The 15,291-nt window shown below is 34.9% G+C and overlaps 1 protein-coding gene across 1 annotated transcript in view; it reads right to left on the reverse strand.

The window, feature by feature from the left end:
• ADGRB3 (adhesion G protein-coupled receptor B3) overlaps positions 1 to 15,291 on the reverse strand; it is an 888,617-nt gene that overhangs the window by 377,688 nt on the left and 495,638 nt on the right. The window contains exons 16-17 of the mRNA XM_078155299.1: positions 1,627 to 1,729; position 1,570 (exon numbers count right to left, since the gene is read on the reverse strand). Of these exons, the coding sequence (XP_078011425.1) occupies position 1,570; positions 1,627 to 1,729 (104 nt within the window). The remainder of the gene's footprint in view (positions 1 to 1,569; positions 1,571 to 1,626; positions 1,730 to 15,291) is intronic.

The raw sequence follows: 15,291 nt of genomic DNA on the forward strand, positions 1-15,291 counted from the left end.
ATGAACTTGCATGGGAAACAATTTACATCTTTATTCCATCATAATTTATTACTTTTATAATTTTATGTGTTTTATCATATGCATTTAAAAAAAATTATTCTGAGAAGGGATCCATAGCCTTTACTAGACTACCAAAGGGGTCCATATTGCTTTTCAGACTAGCTCACTCTCTGAATTTTCACCTATGCTTCTTTGTGATTCCATGCTATATATTTATTTGTGTTCATAACACCCTTAATACTAACCATATTGCCAATATGGTTAGCTAATTTTTAACTATCTCAAATGAAAATCTCATTTCAATCATGTTGAGATCTTTCTTAATTCCTTTAATTCTTAACGGTTCTTCTTCATCACTTTGTATTGATTTTGAATATTTTTTATACTTATTCTTCTATAAATAAGTTGTAATCCCACCTTATTCCCCCTTATAGAATGTAAATTCCTTGAGAACAGGGTCTGTCTGATTTTGGTAATTGTACTCCACAGTGCAGAGCACAGTATCTGATCCATAGTAGATACATCATAAATATGGTTAGCAGCTATTTTCTATTTGTATGGAAGACAAAGAAATGAATATTCACTGGATTCAAGTTGCAGTTTGCTATATTGTGGTAAATGCTAGGAAGAACTCTAGTTATTAAGAGCTGATGGACTTTTTAGCAGCAGAGATGCAATTAGAAATTCTGAAGGAATCTGGAGGAAACCACCACCAAAGTCCCCCAAAACAGCAGGGCAATCAAGCTTTTAAGATGGATTCAATGGAGGGCAAATGTCCCTAAAAAGACTACGATTTGGAGAGAGACCTCAGGCTACTGTCTGGCAAAGAGGGAAACAGATACAGTGATGTTAACAAGGAAACAATGTCTACCTGGGGATAAGAATCAGGATTGAGCTGGGAACCAAGTACCTAGGAGGAGGAAGTTAGGTATCTGGTAGTTTTTTTTTTTTAATTTTTAAAAATAACAATGATGATAACAACAACAACAACAATACTAATTTTGCCAATTCTGTGCTAATATTGTTTTTACCTGCTGAAGGAGTACATGTTTTCTTAGCACCCTCTAAGATTCAGCACCTCAGGGCAAAAACTGTGGCTGTTGTTGCTTGTTGTTCAGCTATATTTAAGTCTTGGTGACCCCATTGGGGGCTTTCTTGGGAAAGATACTACAATGGTTTGCCATTTCCCTCTCTTGAGGAAACTGAGGCAAATGGGGTTGAGTGAGGTGCCCAGGGCCACACAGCTAGTAAGTGTCTAAAGCTGGATTTTGGCTCAGGCCTTCCTGACTCCAGGTGCTCTATCCACTGTGCCTCCTAGCTGCCCTGGATATACAACCAGTTGCACCAGCCTAATCATGGAAGTAGTTATTAGGGTAATTGGAGGTACCAAGTTTTCTGGTAATTTTAAGAAGACTGATGATATAATGGATATCTTTGGGTAATAAAGGAGGAATAAAAGGAAAACAGACCATTTTTACCTATTTGATAATATGTTTTCTTAATGAATTAATTGCTTTGAAAATTAAAAGTTACATACAATTATTGAGAAAAGAGAACCATTAATAACACCCTTTCAAAGATAAATATTGTGATGCAACCAAGTAATATCCAATAGATAATACTTACATTAGCCAAATGTGCTAATTCTATCTCCAGAAAAGCATCTGTTGTTTTGGGTTCAGGTCTTATTGTCACCACAATAATTTTGGAATTAACGACAGTAAAATTTCTAGAAGAGAATAATCATTGTTACAATGAGAAATGCTCAATCAATAATAGTAATTGCTATTATAATCACATTATACCTTGAATTATAAACAAGTGCTATTTAGCTCTAGAAATTATGCAGAAGCTTTTCTGAATGTTACAATCAGTTTTAGACTGGTTAGGAAAAACAGTGATAAGACTGCTATTGCTTAAATTTGATTCACAGATAAGAGAGATGGCCTAGGAACTCAGACCTCCTGGCAATCTTTAAATGGGTATCATTTATTTATCTCAAGGTGGATTTTAAATTTTTCTTCTCCAGGAAGCAGAAACCCCACCCCCTTTTCTTGTGGATGTTAGGCTACCTTAAAAGATACTTAGATGAATGATCAAAGTGAGGGATGCCATGTACGCAAATAAGATATAAACTTGAATAAGTATTCTTTCTAAAGATGGTAAGTCTTGTATCCATAATAGAGATCTGTAAGCCTTTGGTTTATCTCTATATTTTCTGAGATGTACATTTATGCTTTTAAAATATCTTATTAAAGTACACTATTCTCTGAAAAAAAATCATGTATTTACACAAATGTCCCAAGAAAAGGAAATTGTTTTACACATTATACATTTAACTATCTATAAACACATTTTATGGATAATTTTATATGCTAATATAGCTTAAAATTTTTTTACTTTTCAACAATATAAAACTTTTCCCTACTAAAAGTCCTACTCTGGTGCCTCAATATTGCATGGAGATGACCCTGAGGCATGTAAGGCTATGACATAGTGTGCAAACTCTCACAGGTCCTCCTAAGCTAGAAAACCTTTAACCTCAGGAATGGTTAATGACTGAGCTATTCAACTTTCAGGTGGCCCATACCCAGAAGTCTGGCCACAGGGTGATGAATGATTTTTTTTCACAGTGGTTTCTCAAGAAACTGCTAAAAAGTGGCATACTTGGGATCAATGATGGTAGAGAACGCAGGCTAATGATATTAGAGGTTTGTTAACATATTGCATTTTAATGTATTATACTTAATAGTTATAATATTTCACTCTATTTGAATATTTTTTACTACATTCAAGATTTTAATGTATTGAATTAATTATTTTAAATGCCTACAAGAAAACCAGTACTTTCTAGGCTATCTTCCTATACTAGCTTGATATCTGCTAACAAACAAGATTCTGCTAACCATATTCTTTAGGGTCCAAAGGGTTTAAATGAGGTGCCAAGACAACAGATAAATCACTTATTTGTCTTCTCTCTGCTCTACACTTTCCATTTGGAATAGGCAGCTTGGTTTTCCATGAGTCATGCATTATTGAGGCCAGGCTTTAGCATCTATCACAAAGAAGGCTCCTCAGTTTCAATACTGTTAAAACAATGTGGCACATCAGCTCCTTGGTGATTTCATTTTCTTTAAGGGTACAGGCTTTTGGGGGAAAATTCATGAAGTGTTAGTGAGCTATGGAAAATTATTGTCTCTATGTTAGGAATGTAGCTTATTTATTGGCTCAATAACTCTGAATAAGTCTTTTAAAAAGGGTGCCAGGTTTCTAACCTCTCTGTCAAGTGTATTATCTGAACTCTTCAAAAAATAAAAACTTAAGTACTTACTAGGTTTCAAAATATTTACCTCTGTTCCCCCAAATTAAAACAAAATTATATTTCTTTCAATGGATACAAAAGAGAGGGAAACAGTATGCTTTCTTGGGATTTATTATTCCTACATCCACTATTAGGGCCTTCTACAATTAGTACCTGTGTTAGAAGTCTGGCTCCCAATTCCTGATTGTGGTATAAAATGATTTAGGTTTTCAGAGATCATGCTACTTGACTGTAGTTCTTACAAAATTAGGAATCTTCTGAATACTGTCTTAGTCTTAGCCTGGGACCAAGTACCAGCCTAGGTAAGTATGGATAGGTTTATTACCAAAAAGGTAAGCAATGGATTTTTCATCTATTTCAATCTATGGAACAGAAGAGAAATGGAAAATGGCTTTCAGTGATGTGAATCCTCCTTCTATGAAAGGAGCACTAGTGTATAAATAGATAGAAAATTTATTAAGCATTTACTATGTGCTAGGCACTGTGTGCCAGAAACATAATTGCAAACAAACAACAACAAACAGTGCTCATCCTTGAGAAACTTAAATTCCAATGGGTGAAGACAACACATAAAAAAGACAGAGCAATGGACATAGTATCAGGAAGATCTGAATTATAATCTTACTTTGATACTTGTGTGTCCCTGGGCAGATTACTTAACCTCTGTCTGCCAGTTTCCCCACTTGTCTTCCTAGGGCATGTGTTTAAGACCCATAAAAGAGAATGTTTTAATATTTATCAAAATGGATGATTACTACCATGTGAATAAATGATATTGATGAGGATGGGATCTGGACCCCAAAAAAAGAAAAACCCTAGACTTTCCCATGTGGCCAAATTACTGGCCTTCACCAGAGGCTATAATCCCATCAGCTGGCCTTTCATTGTGGCTATGCCCAATCTCCTAATTCTCTGTTATCCTTAACCTAGCCTAGACCTCCATTGTCTTACCTCTAGGCTCCATTCTACCTTGGCCACATAATCCAGGTTCCTGGCATTCTATTACCTTACAATCCCCAGACTACTTGGCCACTCCTAGATGTCTCCCACAGTCTTTCTATATATAAGGTCCATCTTGTCTCCATTAACATGCTCAGATTCTTAAAATCTAGCCACTGCTCAGATTCTTAAAATCTAGCCAATAGCTCACTAATGTTCAGATTCCTTAAGTGTTTGGCCAATATGGAAGATGTTCTAATAAACCTTGTCTTTAGCTGAAAGAAGGTGTAGGTCAAATTCATTCAGGCAGGATCCATGATTTTGGGGTCCCAGTAACCCTAAACACCTAAACTTCAGCAATACTGTTACAAGAAGCCAAGAAAATATTGCCAAGACTTGAGAAAGAAACTGAAGGCTAAAACCTGGAAAGACTTCTATAAACTGAAGCTGAGTGAAATGAGCAGAACCAGGAGAACATTGTACACAGTAACAATCACATTGTGGGATGACTGACTTTGATAGACTTAGCTCTTCTCAGCAATGCAAGGATCTAAGACAACTCCAACATACTCATGGTGGAAAATGCTATCCACATCTAGAAAAAGAACCATGGAGTCTGAATGCAGATGGAAGCATACTAATCACTATCCTTTTCTTTTGTTGTTTTGTTTTATTTCTTCTTTCTCTTGGTTCCTCCCATTAGTTCTAATTCTTTTATACATCATGACTAATGTGAAAATATGCTTAATATGAATGTACAAATAGAACATATACCAGTTTACATGCCATCTTCGGGAGGGGGAAGGAGAAGGAGGGAGAGAAAATGTAAAACTCAAAATCTTATGGAAGTGAATGTTGAAAACTACAGATAATTATTAAAAAAATTGAAAGCTTATGGGAGCAGAGGTGATGTCTTGCTCATTGATACATATTGAAGGAAAAAGATACAGAAGAGAAGAAAATGATTTGGGAAGTAAATAGCAGCTTGAGAAGGTGGTGTCTGATAGAGGAATTTTGATTTCTGGACCACACATACCTTAAACTACACCAATGAATTCCTGACTAGGAATGGAGTGCCTATAACAAAAATTGAAAAGATCATATCTACTTTTATTAACCTGCAAATCTAATTAAAATGGTTTTTGACTTAAAAAAATGAGAGAAAAAATGGTCTCCTATAGGATAATAATATTAAAAGATCTAGTGCTTAGCAAAAGCCTTAGATTTCCTGATCACTACTAGATCTGATGCTGTTCTTATATTTTTCTTTGAATAGTTGTGGGGAGAGCTTGTCTTCCTACTACAGCATCTTTTCTGATCTCTCAAAATAAATCAATGCATAAAACAGAGAAATATGTTTGATGAATGTTTGCCAGTTTCATGTAAGATGTCCTGAATCAATTAAAAAATAGAAGAGGAATTCCCTATGGATGGCAAGATACTCAAGATTCTCCTGTTTGTAGATATTAACACAGATTACATCAAACTACACTTCTTTATGCAATACATGACAATTTAAAATAGATCAGCTGAGATGTTCACATGGGATAAACTACACATTTTAAAATACCTATCAGATTGGCTAAAATGATTGAAGGGGAAAGGGACAAATGTTGGAGGGGATGTGGAAAAACTGGGGTACTAATTCATTGTTATTGGAATTGTGAGCTGATTCAACCATTTTGGAGAACAATCTGGAATTATGCCCAAAGGGGTATTAAACTGCCTATACCCTTTGACCTAGCAATCCCACTACTAGGCCTATTTCCAAAGATGATTAGGGAAAAAGGAAAAGAACCTATATGTACTAAAATATTTATAGCATCTCTCTGTGGTGGCAAAGAACTAGAAATGCCTGTCATTTAGGGAAAGGCAGAACTAGTTGAGCTATATGATTGTGATAGAATACTACTGTGTTATATAAGAAATGATGTGCTATCATCTTTTTTATTGTCCTGTTATGGAAATACTTATTTTACTTTATAAATTAAAATAAAATGTAATAATAAAAAGAAAAACATGGATAGACTTGCACAAAATAAGAGGAAAATGAGCAGAGCCAAAAGAACATTGTATACAGCAACAACATTGTTGTAAGAATATTCAGTGACTCAGTCATATTGACTATTATAAACACTCAAATTAACTACAAAGGATATAAAAAGGAAGACAGTATCTGTGTCCAGAGAAGGAACTGATAAATAGAAGTGTGCATAGAATAATTTTACATATGTGTGTATATGTGTATGTATATATATGTGAGGGTATGTGTGTATGTATACACACACATTTTTGTTTAATAATAGCCATCTGTAGGATGGGAGGAAAGGAAGAAAAAAAGGAAGTTTACATGGTAACTTTATTATGTATTTAAAAGGAATAGCAAGTTGTACATAATAGATTTGCAGTTTCATATGCAATCATTTTTTTATTATTATACTGTGTTATTCCATAAATTGAAAATAAAATAAATAATTAAAAAAAGAATGTATATAATACAGATTATGTCATAAGGTCGAATGAACAACCCATTGAGATAGCCATTAAGACATATGCCTTGGATAAGAATAATACAGAAATTGAGTTGGGCCCAGAATGGAATTGAAAAAGGGGAACAGACTGGAAATCATTTGGAAAACTGAATGCTTCTTTCAGTAATCCCACACTTCTCTCTGATGTAAAAACTCATTTTTAAAAAACACCAATATTCCACTAATGATGCTATGCAGTTGCACATCATGAATACTATTATCTCCAAAGAATCCAAACTGCAGATTATCTAAAAATCAGTGGAGAAGTGTGGTGGATATAAGTAGTCTCCAGAAAAGATAGAGTTGGAAAAAGTAGTAGAATATGTCATGTAGCAAGAGTGGATGGTAATCGTAGATGGTAATTGAACTGGTGTACTGATACTCGTAAAACATTAAGTTACCTACCAAAGGCTACCATTGGGTTGGAGAGATCCTCTATGGATATTTTATGCAAGGACATGAATAAAAATTACACAAGATGAGAAGAGATGGATGGATCACAATCTACTCTGAGGGAGGTAGTACCCATATGATTAAGTTAATGCATCCATCAATATATTATGTAATAATAAAATATGAGATTAAAAAAAAGAATCTTCAAATACTGAGATAAACAGGGCTGAGATTCATTTCTTCAAGCTTGTTCCTTTGAATAGAGTTGGAAATAAGGAGTTCATATCTAGAAAATCTATATAATTCATTTAGCTAGGAGGAAAGACAGGTCCCCTTTGACAAAGAATTATGCTAGCAAAGTAGCAAGGGCATCTAGGAAAGATAAGAGTAGGAAACATTCTTGTCACCTAGAAAAATAAATTCAGTTAGGAGCTCATTTGAGGAGGAAGTATTATCCAGAAGTATAGATACCTTTGGGTATTCAAGTGGCTGGGAATTTTCAGATAATTATCATATATTTAGGTTGCCTACTTGCTAATAAAATAAAATAATACATAAGCCAACAAAAAGGAGAATTATTCTTTAGCATTCATTTATGCATTATGTCACTGTTTTCAACTGCCTTTTTCACTATTTCTGACTCCAGACCTGGCACCCTATTGACTTGTACCACCTAGATGCCAAAACTGAGTTAGTCGAGTACTTAATGATGAGATTCAATTTAGGCCACTAAAAGGCAAGGGTAACATCAGCTGAGTAACATCTCACAACTTGGCCAAACAGGTAAGCCCATGAAATGCATAGTGCAGATCCTTCCATTGGTAAAAGATTATTCAAAATCAAGGGATTTATACTTATTTTTAGAATTCAACTCATTCTTTCAAATACTGAGTTTTTTCCTGACTTGACCTTGAACAATTCTGTACATTTAAAGAAATCAAGTTTAAAAAAATTATCTAGTCTAGTTAAGAAGTAACATCAAAAACTCACTAAGCTCATTGGATTTCCCATTAAACTGAAGTCAACTGTAAACTGTAAGTTAAAATCAGAAAAGTTTGCTTTGTTTAGCAGATAACAGGGAGACTGCTACTCACAATGCTCAGTGGCAAGGGTTCCATATTTGAACTAAGAGAACCTTGGTTCAAATCATAACTCTGCTGCTTACTATTTATATGACATTGGATAAATAATTTATCTTCTTTATAGAAGACAGATTTTATGATAAAGGAATTTTATAATGAAGGTATTAAACTAGCTGATCTCTGAGGTCTCTTTTAGCTCCATCTAGGAGTCTCTGATTGTATAAATATATTATTTATATAACATACATGAATATATTATATAATATATAATTAAATTAAATTTATATAAATTAACTTCCTAATATGTTAGCCCTGGTACTCATATTTCTAAATGAGATATACTTAATGACATATAGAGGAGAGACAAATTGGTTGTCGATAGAGAGCTTTTCTCAGAGTCAGACAATCTGAGTTAAAGTCCCATCCTTCACATACTTACTCACTATATCACCGTGGGCAAGTCTCTTAACTTCTCAGGTAACCTAAGGTTACCTTCTAAGAGGAAAATTGCAGAAAAGCTATTGATTTGCCTTGGAAAAGGGAATTTTCTCACTGCACTTCCTCTTCTGACCCCCTCTAATAATTGGTATATTTCAATATTTCTAATTATGTATAATTTATCCTATTCATTTGGTGTAAGGTGTTGATTTCTAACTAGCATTTGACAAAAAGGAAAATCATCAAATCTATGCCATAATCACATCTCAACAAATCCTTAAGATCAAGAACTGAATCCTAGGGTTGGGGCCCTAAATATTACAATGATGCTCCCTGAGTTCACTTTGAAGAATTTGATCATTTTAGGTTGACTGTCTACAAAGGTGTGTTATATTAGTTGGAATGTGATCATTGTTCTTTTTTTACCCTTATTATTTCCAATATCAGTCTGTTCAATTGCATTTTCCATTTACTCCTAATTTCTCTAATGTGAGAAACTGAAATGAGTTCATTTCCTAAATATAGAGAAATTTCAGCATCATTTATCTTTATTAGGTCAGAGCACTTGACAGCAAATTCCTGTGGTTTTGCAATATTTAAATTTGTTCCATTTTTAGAGGTTAATTTTTGGATCACTACTGATTTATTAGAAGGTTGCAGTTTTTCATTTTACTGTATTATTTGTCATTATCGTAGTTTGGTAGATTTCGTATGTTTTTATTTGCTTCCTTAAAAAAATCCATAGACATTTGAGCTTTAATTTCTATATTGAAAATAGAATATAGGGTTATTCTATATGTGCATTTTATAGGAAAAAAAAGGCAGAGCTCCTTGACTATTGTTTCATTCTTACAGAAATATTCCCTTCACCCATAAATAGGAAGATGTTAGGAACCTGACTACTGAACCTTAGAAATGGTGCTTTGCATAGACCCATGGCTGCTTTCTTTGGGCCGAGTGTGCAGGGGAATGTTGGAGAGAGGTAGCTGCTTGGGGGAGGAATCTTGCTGCCTAAATCTAATGTCCCTTTTCCCACTTTTCCATCTTTGTTTTTGACATTGCTGATCACTCTCTTCTTAATACTGTTTTTATCTAGGTTTTCATGACAATTTTCTCTCCTTGCTCTCCTACCTCTTAGCCCGGATATCCTGTGGATATCTTAAACTCAATGCCAAAAATTGAACTCATTATCTTCCCCTACCAAATCACCCCCAATTCCAAAGTTCCTTATTACTGTAGAGGGCATCAATATCTTCCCTGTCCCCCAGGCTGGTAATCTTAACTACTTACTATCTCTCACCTTTCTTATACAATCTGTTGAGGAGGCCTATTTATTTTACCTTGTTAACATCTCTTGAATACATACCCTTCTCTACTCTCACACTCCCACCCTGATAACAGGCCCTTATTCCTAACAAATAGGACTATTGCCATAGATAGCCCACTGGTTGGTCTGCCTGCTACAAGTCTCTCCCCACTCCAGTACAACCTCCACTCAGTTAACAATGTGATCTTCTGAAAGCACAGATCTGACCATGTCACCCCTTGCTCTTAATAAACTCTAATAGGAATAGGGATGCAAGATCAAACTTCCAAGATCAAATATAGAATCCTCTGTTTGGAGTTTAAATCCCTTCGCAACCTGCCCTCTCCCCCCACTCTTCTAGTCTCCTTACACCTTACACTTCACCATGTACTCTGCAATCTGGTTACAATGGACTCCTTGCTGATCTTCCCCCAGCTGCAAGCATTTTAATGGGCTTTTAGCAGAATGTTCTCCCTCACCTCTGCTTCCTGGCCTCCCTGATTTCCTTTCCTGATCCCTCTTAAGTCTAGTGCCTTCTCTCCAGTAACTATGTCCAAACCAAGCTGTATATAGCTTTTTTGTACATAGTTATGTGCGTGTCTCCCCCATTAGATTGTGAGTTCCTCCAGAGCAAGGACTGGTTTGTTTGTTTGTTTTATCATGCAGTGCCTGAAACATTGTAGACACTTATTAAATGTTTATTGACTTATTAATTCACCAGTGAGAAAATTATCTGTATTCTTCCTTACTGATGAAGCAGCAGCTTTTCTATCCTAGTAGACTGTAAGCTCCTTGAGAGCAGGGTCCCTTTTTTCTTGCCACTCTTTGTATCCCTAGAGCTTAGCACAATGCCTGACACATAGTAGGTATGCTTGTTGACTAGATTTAATGTCTAACTTGAAAACTTCCCTTCACTGTTTATAAAGTCACAGACTAAAAGTATGGTTACGAAAGGATAATTCTGGAAAAGTCTACATGAAATTTAAAATTTTATAGAGTGTTGAGTTAGTTGGTACAAGGTCTGGGCTTGAATTCTACCTATTCTACTCAGTACTTATGTGACTGTGTACAAGTCATTGAAACTTGCTGGCTCTTGATTGACTTTTTTTTTTTTTATAATAAGGGACAGGGCAGGGTTTAAATTAGATTAGTTTCATGATCTGTCCCAACTGCAAGTCTGTGATATTATTATCCTTCTGCCCTTGAATAGTGTATGGTGTATCAGGAAGAGTTGAATCCATTTACATTTAAAAAGCAAGAAGACAGACGGAATGGTGAAAAAGATTATACATCACATGATATAGGTATATATGTAAGGATAAGTATAGAAAACAAAAGACTTGAAATATCAGCACAAAAAGTTGTTTTTCTTATGTGAAGGAAACTTTTAAAATTATCTCTACATATAACATTTCATGTTTTCCCTCAGAACACCCTAGGGGGAAATTATACATAGTATTGTTTTGAAAACTTGTGTACAGAAAATCAATTTTCTGTAAACCTAACAATAATATGCATGTGTATCAACCCTTGGGACCACACAACTATGGAAACATCATTCAGTCTGTATTAAACTAGGCCCTAGAAATTTCAACAAATGATTAGGAAAACAACGACATATGTTAGAAGAATAATGCATGTAATAAGGGTGAATATTTAATGAGTTTATGAGGCAAATTTAGTATACTTTTACCTTTTATGCAGAGATTATTTTTTTCTCATTTGAATCTAGCTAACCTAATGCAACATGCCTTTTTTTGAAAATTCAAACTCTTAATTTTCTCATAAAAGAAAAATGAAATAGGTAACATTTCATTAAATAGCTGCTCTACAACATTGACCCTCTAAAAATTATTTTTAAAAGAAACAGAATGAATAATAGTATTTTCAAAAAAGGAAAGTTGACAGATAAAGAGTTGGCCTTAGAACTTAGGTTCAAGGCCCACCTATGATACAAACTAAATATTTGATCCTATGTGAGTAAATTAACGTCTTGGTGATGTAGATTATTTTCTAAGATGAGAAGATGCAGAGAAAATATTGACCTGTGTGGGTGGGAGGATTTTCCATATCTGGGAACTCCCTCTACATATGAAATCACAGATCTAGGGTCTATTCTCTATTTGAAGTGCCACATGATATTTTTCTGTGCTATTGTTCAATATCCAAATTTTAACACAACTGGAAAAATTATGAATTCAAACATTATTTATTGAGCACCTACAGCAAGTCTCCATGAGGTGCTTTAATGGTGGGAGTGGAAATGGGGGCAGCAGTACAAAAGAAGAGAACAGAATCCTTGTCCCGAGAAAAATATGAAATAAAAAATGAAGTCTGAAAGATGAAACCAAGAGGATATTCAATATGAGAATAAAGAATATTCTTAATGCTAGATCAAAGCATAAGATTAAATGTATGAGAAGATTTATGAATTTCTTAAATATTCAGAACCTACATTTTTATTGGTTGGTCAAATGATCACAATATGAATAAGAATAGCTTTCATTTGATCCTCATAACAACACAATGAACGACCTAGTCCAATTATTATCACTCCCATTTTATAGATAAAGAGATTGAAGGTCGGAGAAGTTAAGTGACAAGAAAGAATCACACAAATAGTAATCATAGCTAGGGATACAATTCAGGTTTCTCCTGACTCCAAGTCCAGTATTCTTTATACTACAGCGCATATGGTTGCTATGGGCAAGAGAATCTTTTGCTGATTAGATTGTAATTTAGGCACGTTAGCAGTCTTTTCAGTGTAAATGTTGAAGTTCAGATATTCTGGACTTAACATCTAAAAAAATGAGCTCTTAAATCTCTTGTTTCTCTTCAAAGAAACTGAATTTTAGTATCGAACCAGTATCAAAATTGTCACACACTCAAAGAATTTGAGTTTTAGGAAGGAAATTTAAAGAGCATTGAATTCAAAGCATTCATTTTGCAGATGAAGAAACTGAAGCTCAGAAAAAAATTAAATGACTCTTCTAAGATCACACATTGTGAGATCTGGGACTAAAATTCTTGTCTCCTCACCCCTAGTTCCAATAAGCAATGTAGCCTCTCCATACGCATTGGTAGTTATAATTACCAGTATCTTGATTAAAATGTCATTACATATTGAATGAACTCAAGTAGAGAATACCGATATGTTTGTAGCATTAGCATATATTCCTCTTTATAGGATAAAAGGATTCAAATTCCTGAGCTGTTTTTCAAAGAGGTTTGCCTGGGCCTCTGATGACTTGGATTCATGAAGTTCTCTGGTCCTGTTTTTCCATATGTAAATTAGAGATGCTAAAACCCATCAAACTACCTGTTTCAGAGGTTTTGTGAGAAAAATGTTTGGTAAATCTTAAAGTTCTATATAGATGTGTTATCTGTTTAGAAAGTGTGTCACTTTTAAAAATAACATCACCACCATCACCATCACCATCATCAGAAGATAATATACATATGTTATAACAGTAAAAATAATAATAATTATTATAACATTATTGAAGACAGGCAATGTGGCACAGTGAAAAGAAAGTGGCCTTGGAGTCAGGAGGACCTGAATTCTTCAGTGTCTGACACACGTGTCATCAAGGGTCAGTCTATTAACCTTTCAGTGCTTCAGAAAACCTGCTAAGGCAATTAGTAAAATGGAGCAAAGGTACTGACCTGCATTGGTAGAAGTTTACTCATCAATGAGTTCTCTCCAACAGTGAAACCACAGGTCCTGTTCCTATCCTCTAAATATTATTATTTATATCATATCACAATTCAAATGCCACTTCCAGCATTAGGTCTTTTGAAATCCCCTAGAGTTTCCCCCAAAAGATTACATTTCCTATGTACCTACATTTTCTTTTCCCTGATGCAGTATAATTTCTATGAAGGCAGAGACTGTTTCATTCCTGTTTTTGTATTACTAGATCCTAGTTCAGTGCCTGGCACATGTGGTGGATTGTGGGCATTTAATTTATTGTTTTGATCGATTTATATATTATAATAACATATAGTATTTTACTGTGTTTAAGTTAAAATAGTGAATGTAAGAAAACCAGAGCATTTTTATGCTGAATATTCCATTTGTTTTAATAGTATCCCTTAGAGGTAAATAGGGCTGTATATGTTTATGCCTGTTTTACAAAAGGAGAAACAAAGCTACTGAGTGAATCTAACCACACCTAGAAAACTACTCTCATGGGGATTAGCATATGAGCTATGCACTCTGAAAGCATGTGGGGGATAAAATCAATAGAACTGATTCAGGGGAAGATAGCATGACTGCCACCTTAGCTCCAGGGAATGATCTCAAGGTTTGCTTATTATCTCAATTCTTTCAATCATTTGAAAACTAGAGTCAAGCTTCCAGAAGTAAAATGGAAGCCTGGAAGGAGACCTCACACAGAACAGAATGAAGTCACCATGATCCTGGGCCAGTCTACATATAAGATATGGCTTTTGAGGAAGAAATTTCACCATAAAAGCCACAGCCAGGCTTTTACAATATGACTAGAAACTAGCTTTAGGCAAACCAACCAGGACAGGTGGACAAATGGGAAAAAAGAAATTCTAGGGGTCCAAGCATCCAGATTTCCAGGATTTTGTAAAATAGGTGACTTCCAAATTGGGGGACAGAGGCAACTGAGAAGCAATGTGGTACAATGGAAAAAATGATGTTTGACTTGGGAGTCAGAAAACCTGGGTTCAAATCCTCCATCCTCTTCTGACACTTACTAGGAGTGTGACTTTGGGAAAGGTATTTAACCTTCCTAAATCTCAGGTTCCTCATCTCTAGAATGGGGATAAAAATACCATCATTAGGTTGTTTTGAGGATGAAATGAAATCATGTATGTAAAACACTATGAAAACATTCAAGTGCTATATAAATGCTAGGTACTATTACCAAGAGGCAATATAGCCTATGATAAAGAGGTCTAGCTTCTGAATCTGAACAATCTGGATTTAAGTTGTTTGTGACACATACTGATTATACGACCCTGGGAAAGTCACTTAACTTCTCAGTGTGCTACACAGCTAAGACTATAAACTTAGAGAAAAGTGCTGGCCTGGATTGGTAGAGTTTTTTTCTTCAATGGAAGCTTCCTAGATAGAGTACCTAGAGTGGAGTCAAATGTGGGACCCTGGGCAAGTCATTTAACCGCTTTCTGCCTCAATTTCCTTAACTTCAAAATGGGTTTTGAGCACCTTTTTTCTTTCCTTCCTTTTTTCCTCCCTCCCTCCCTTTCTTCCCTAATGAAATCATAGATTTAAACCAAAAAGGAAAA

This window comes from Phascolarctos cinereus, unplaced genomic scaffold, assembly GCF_003287225.1.
Source record: "Phascolarctos cinereus isolate Bilbo 61053 unplaced genomic scaffold, phaCin_HiC Scaffold_5;HRSCAF=322, whole genome shotgun sequence".
Classification (NCBI taxonomy): Eukaryota; Metazoa; Chordata; class Mammalia; order Diprotodontia; family Phascolarctidae; genus Phascolarctos; species Phascolarctos cinereus.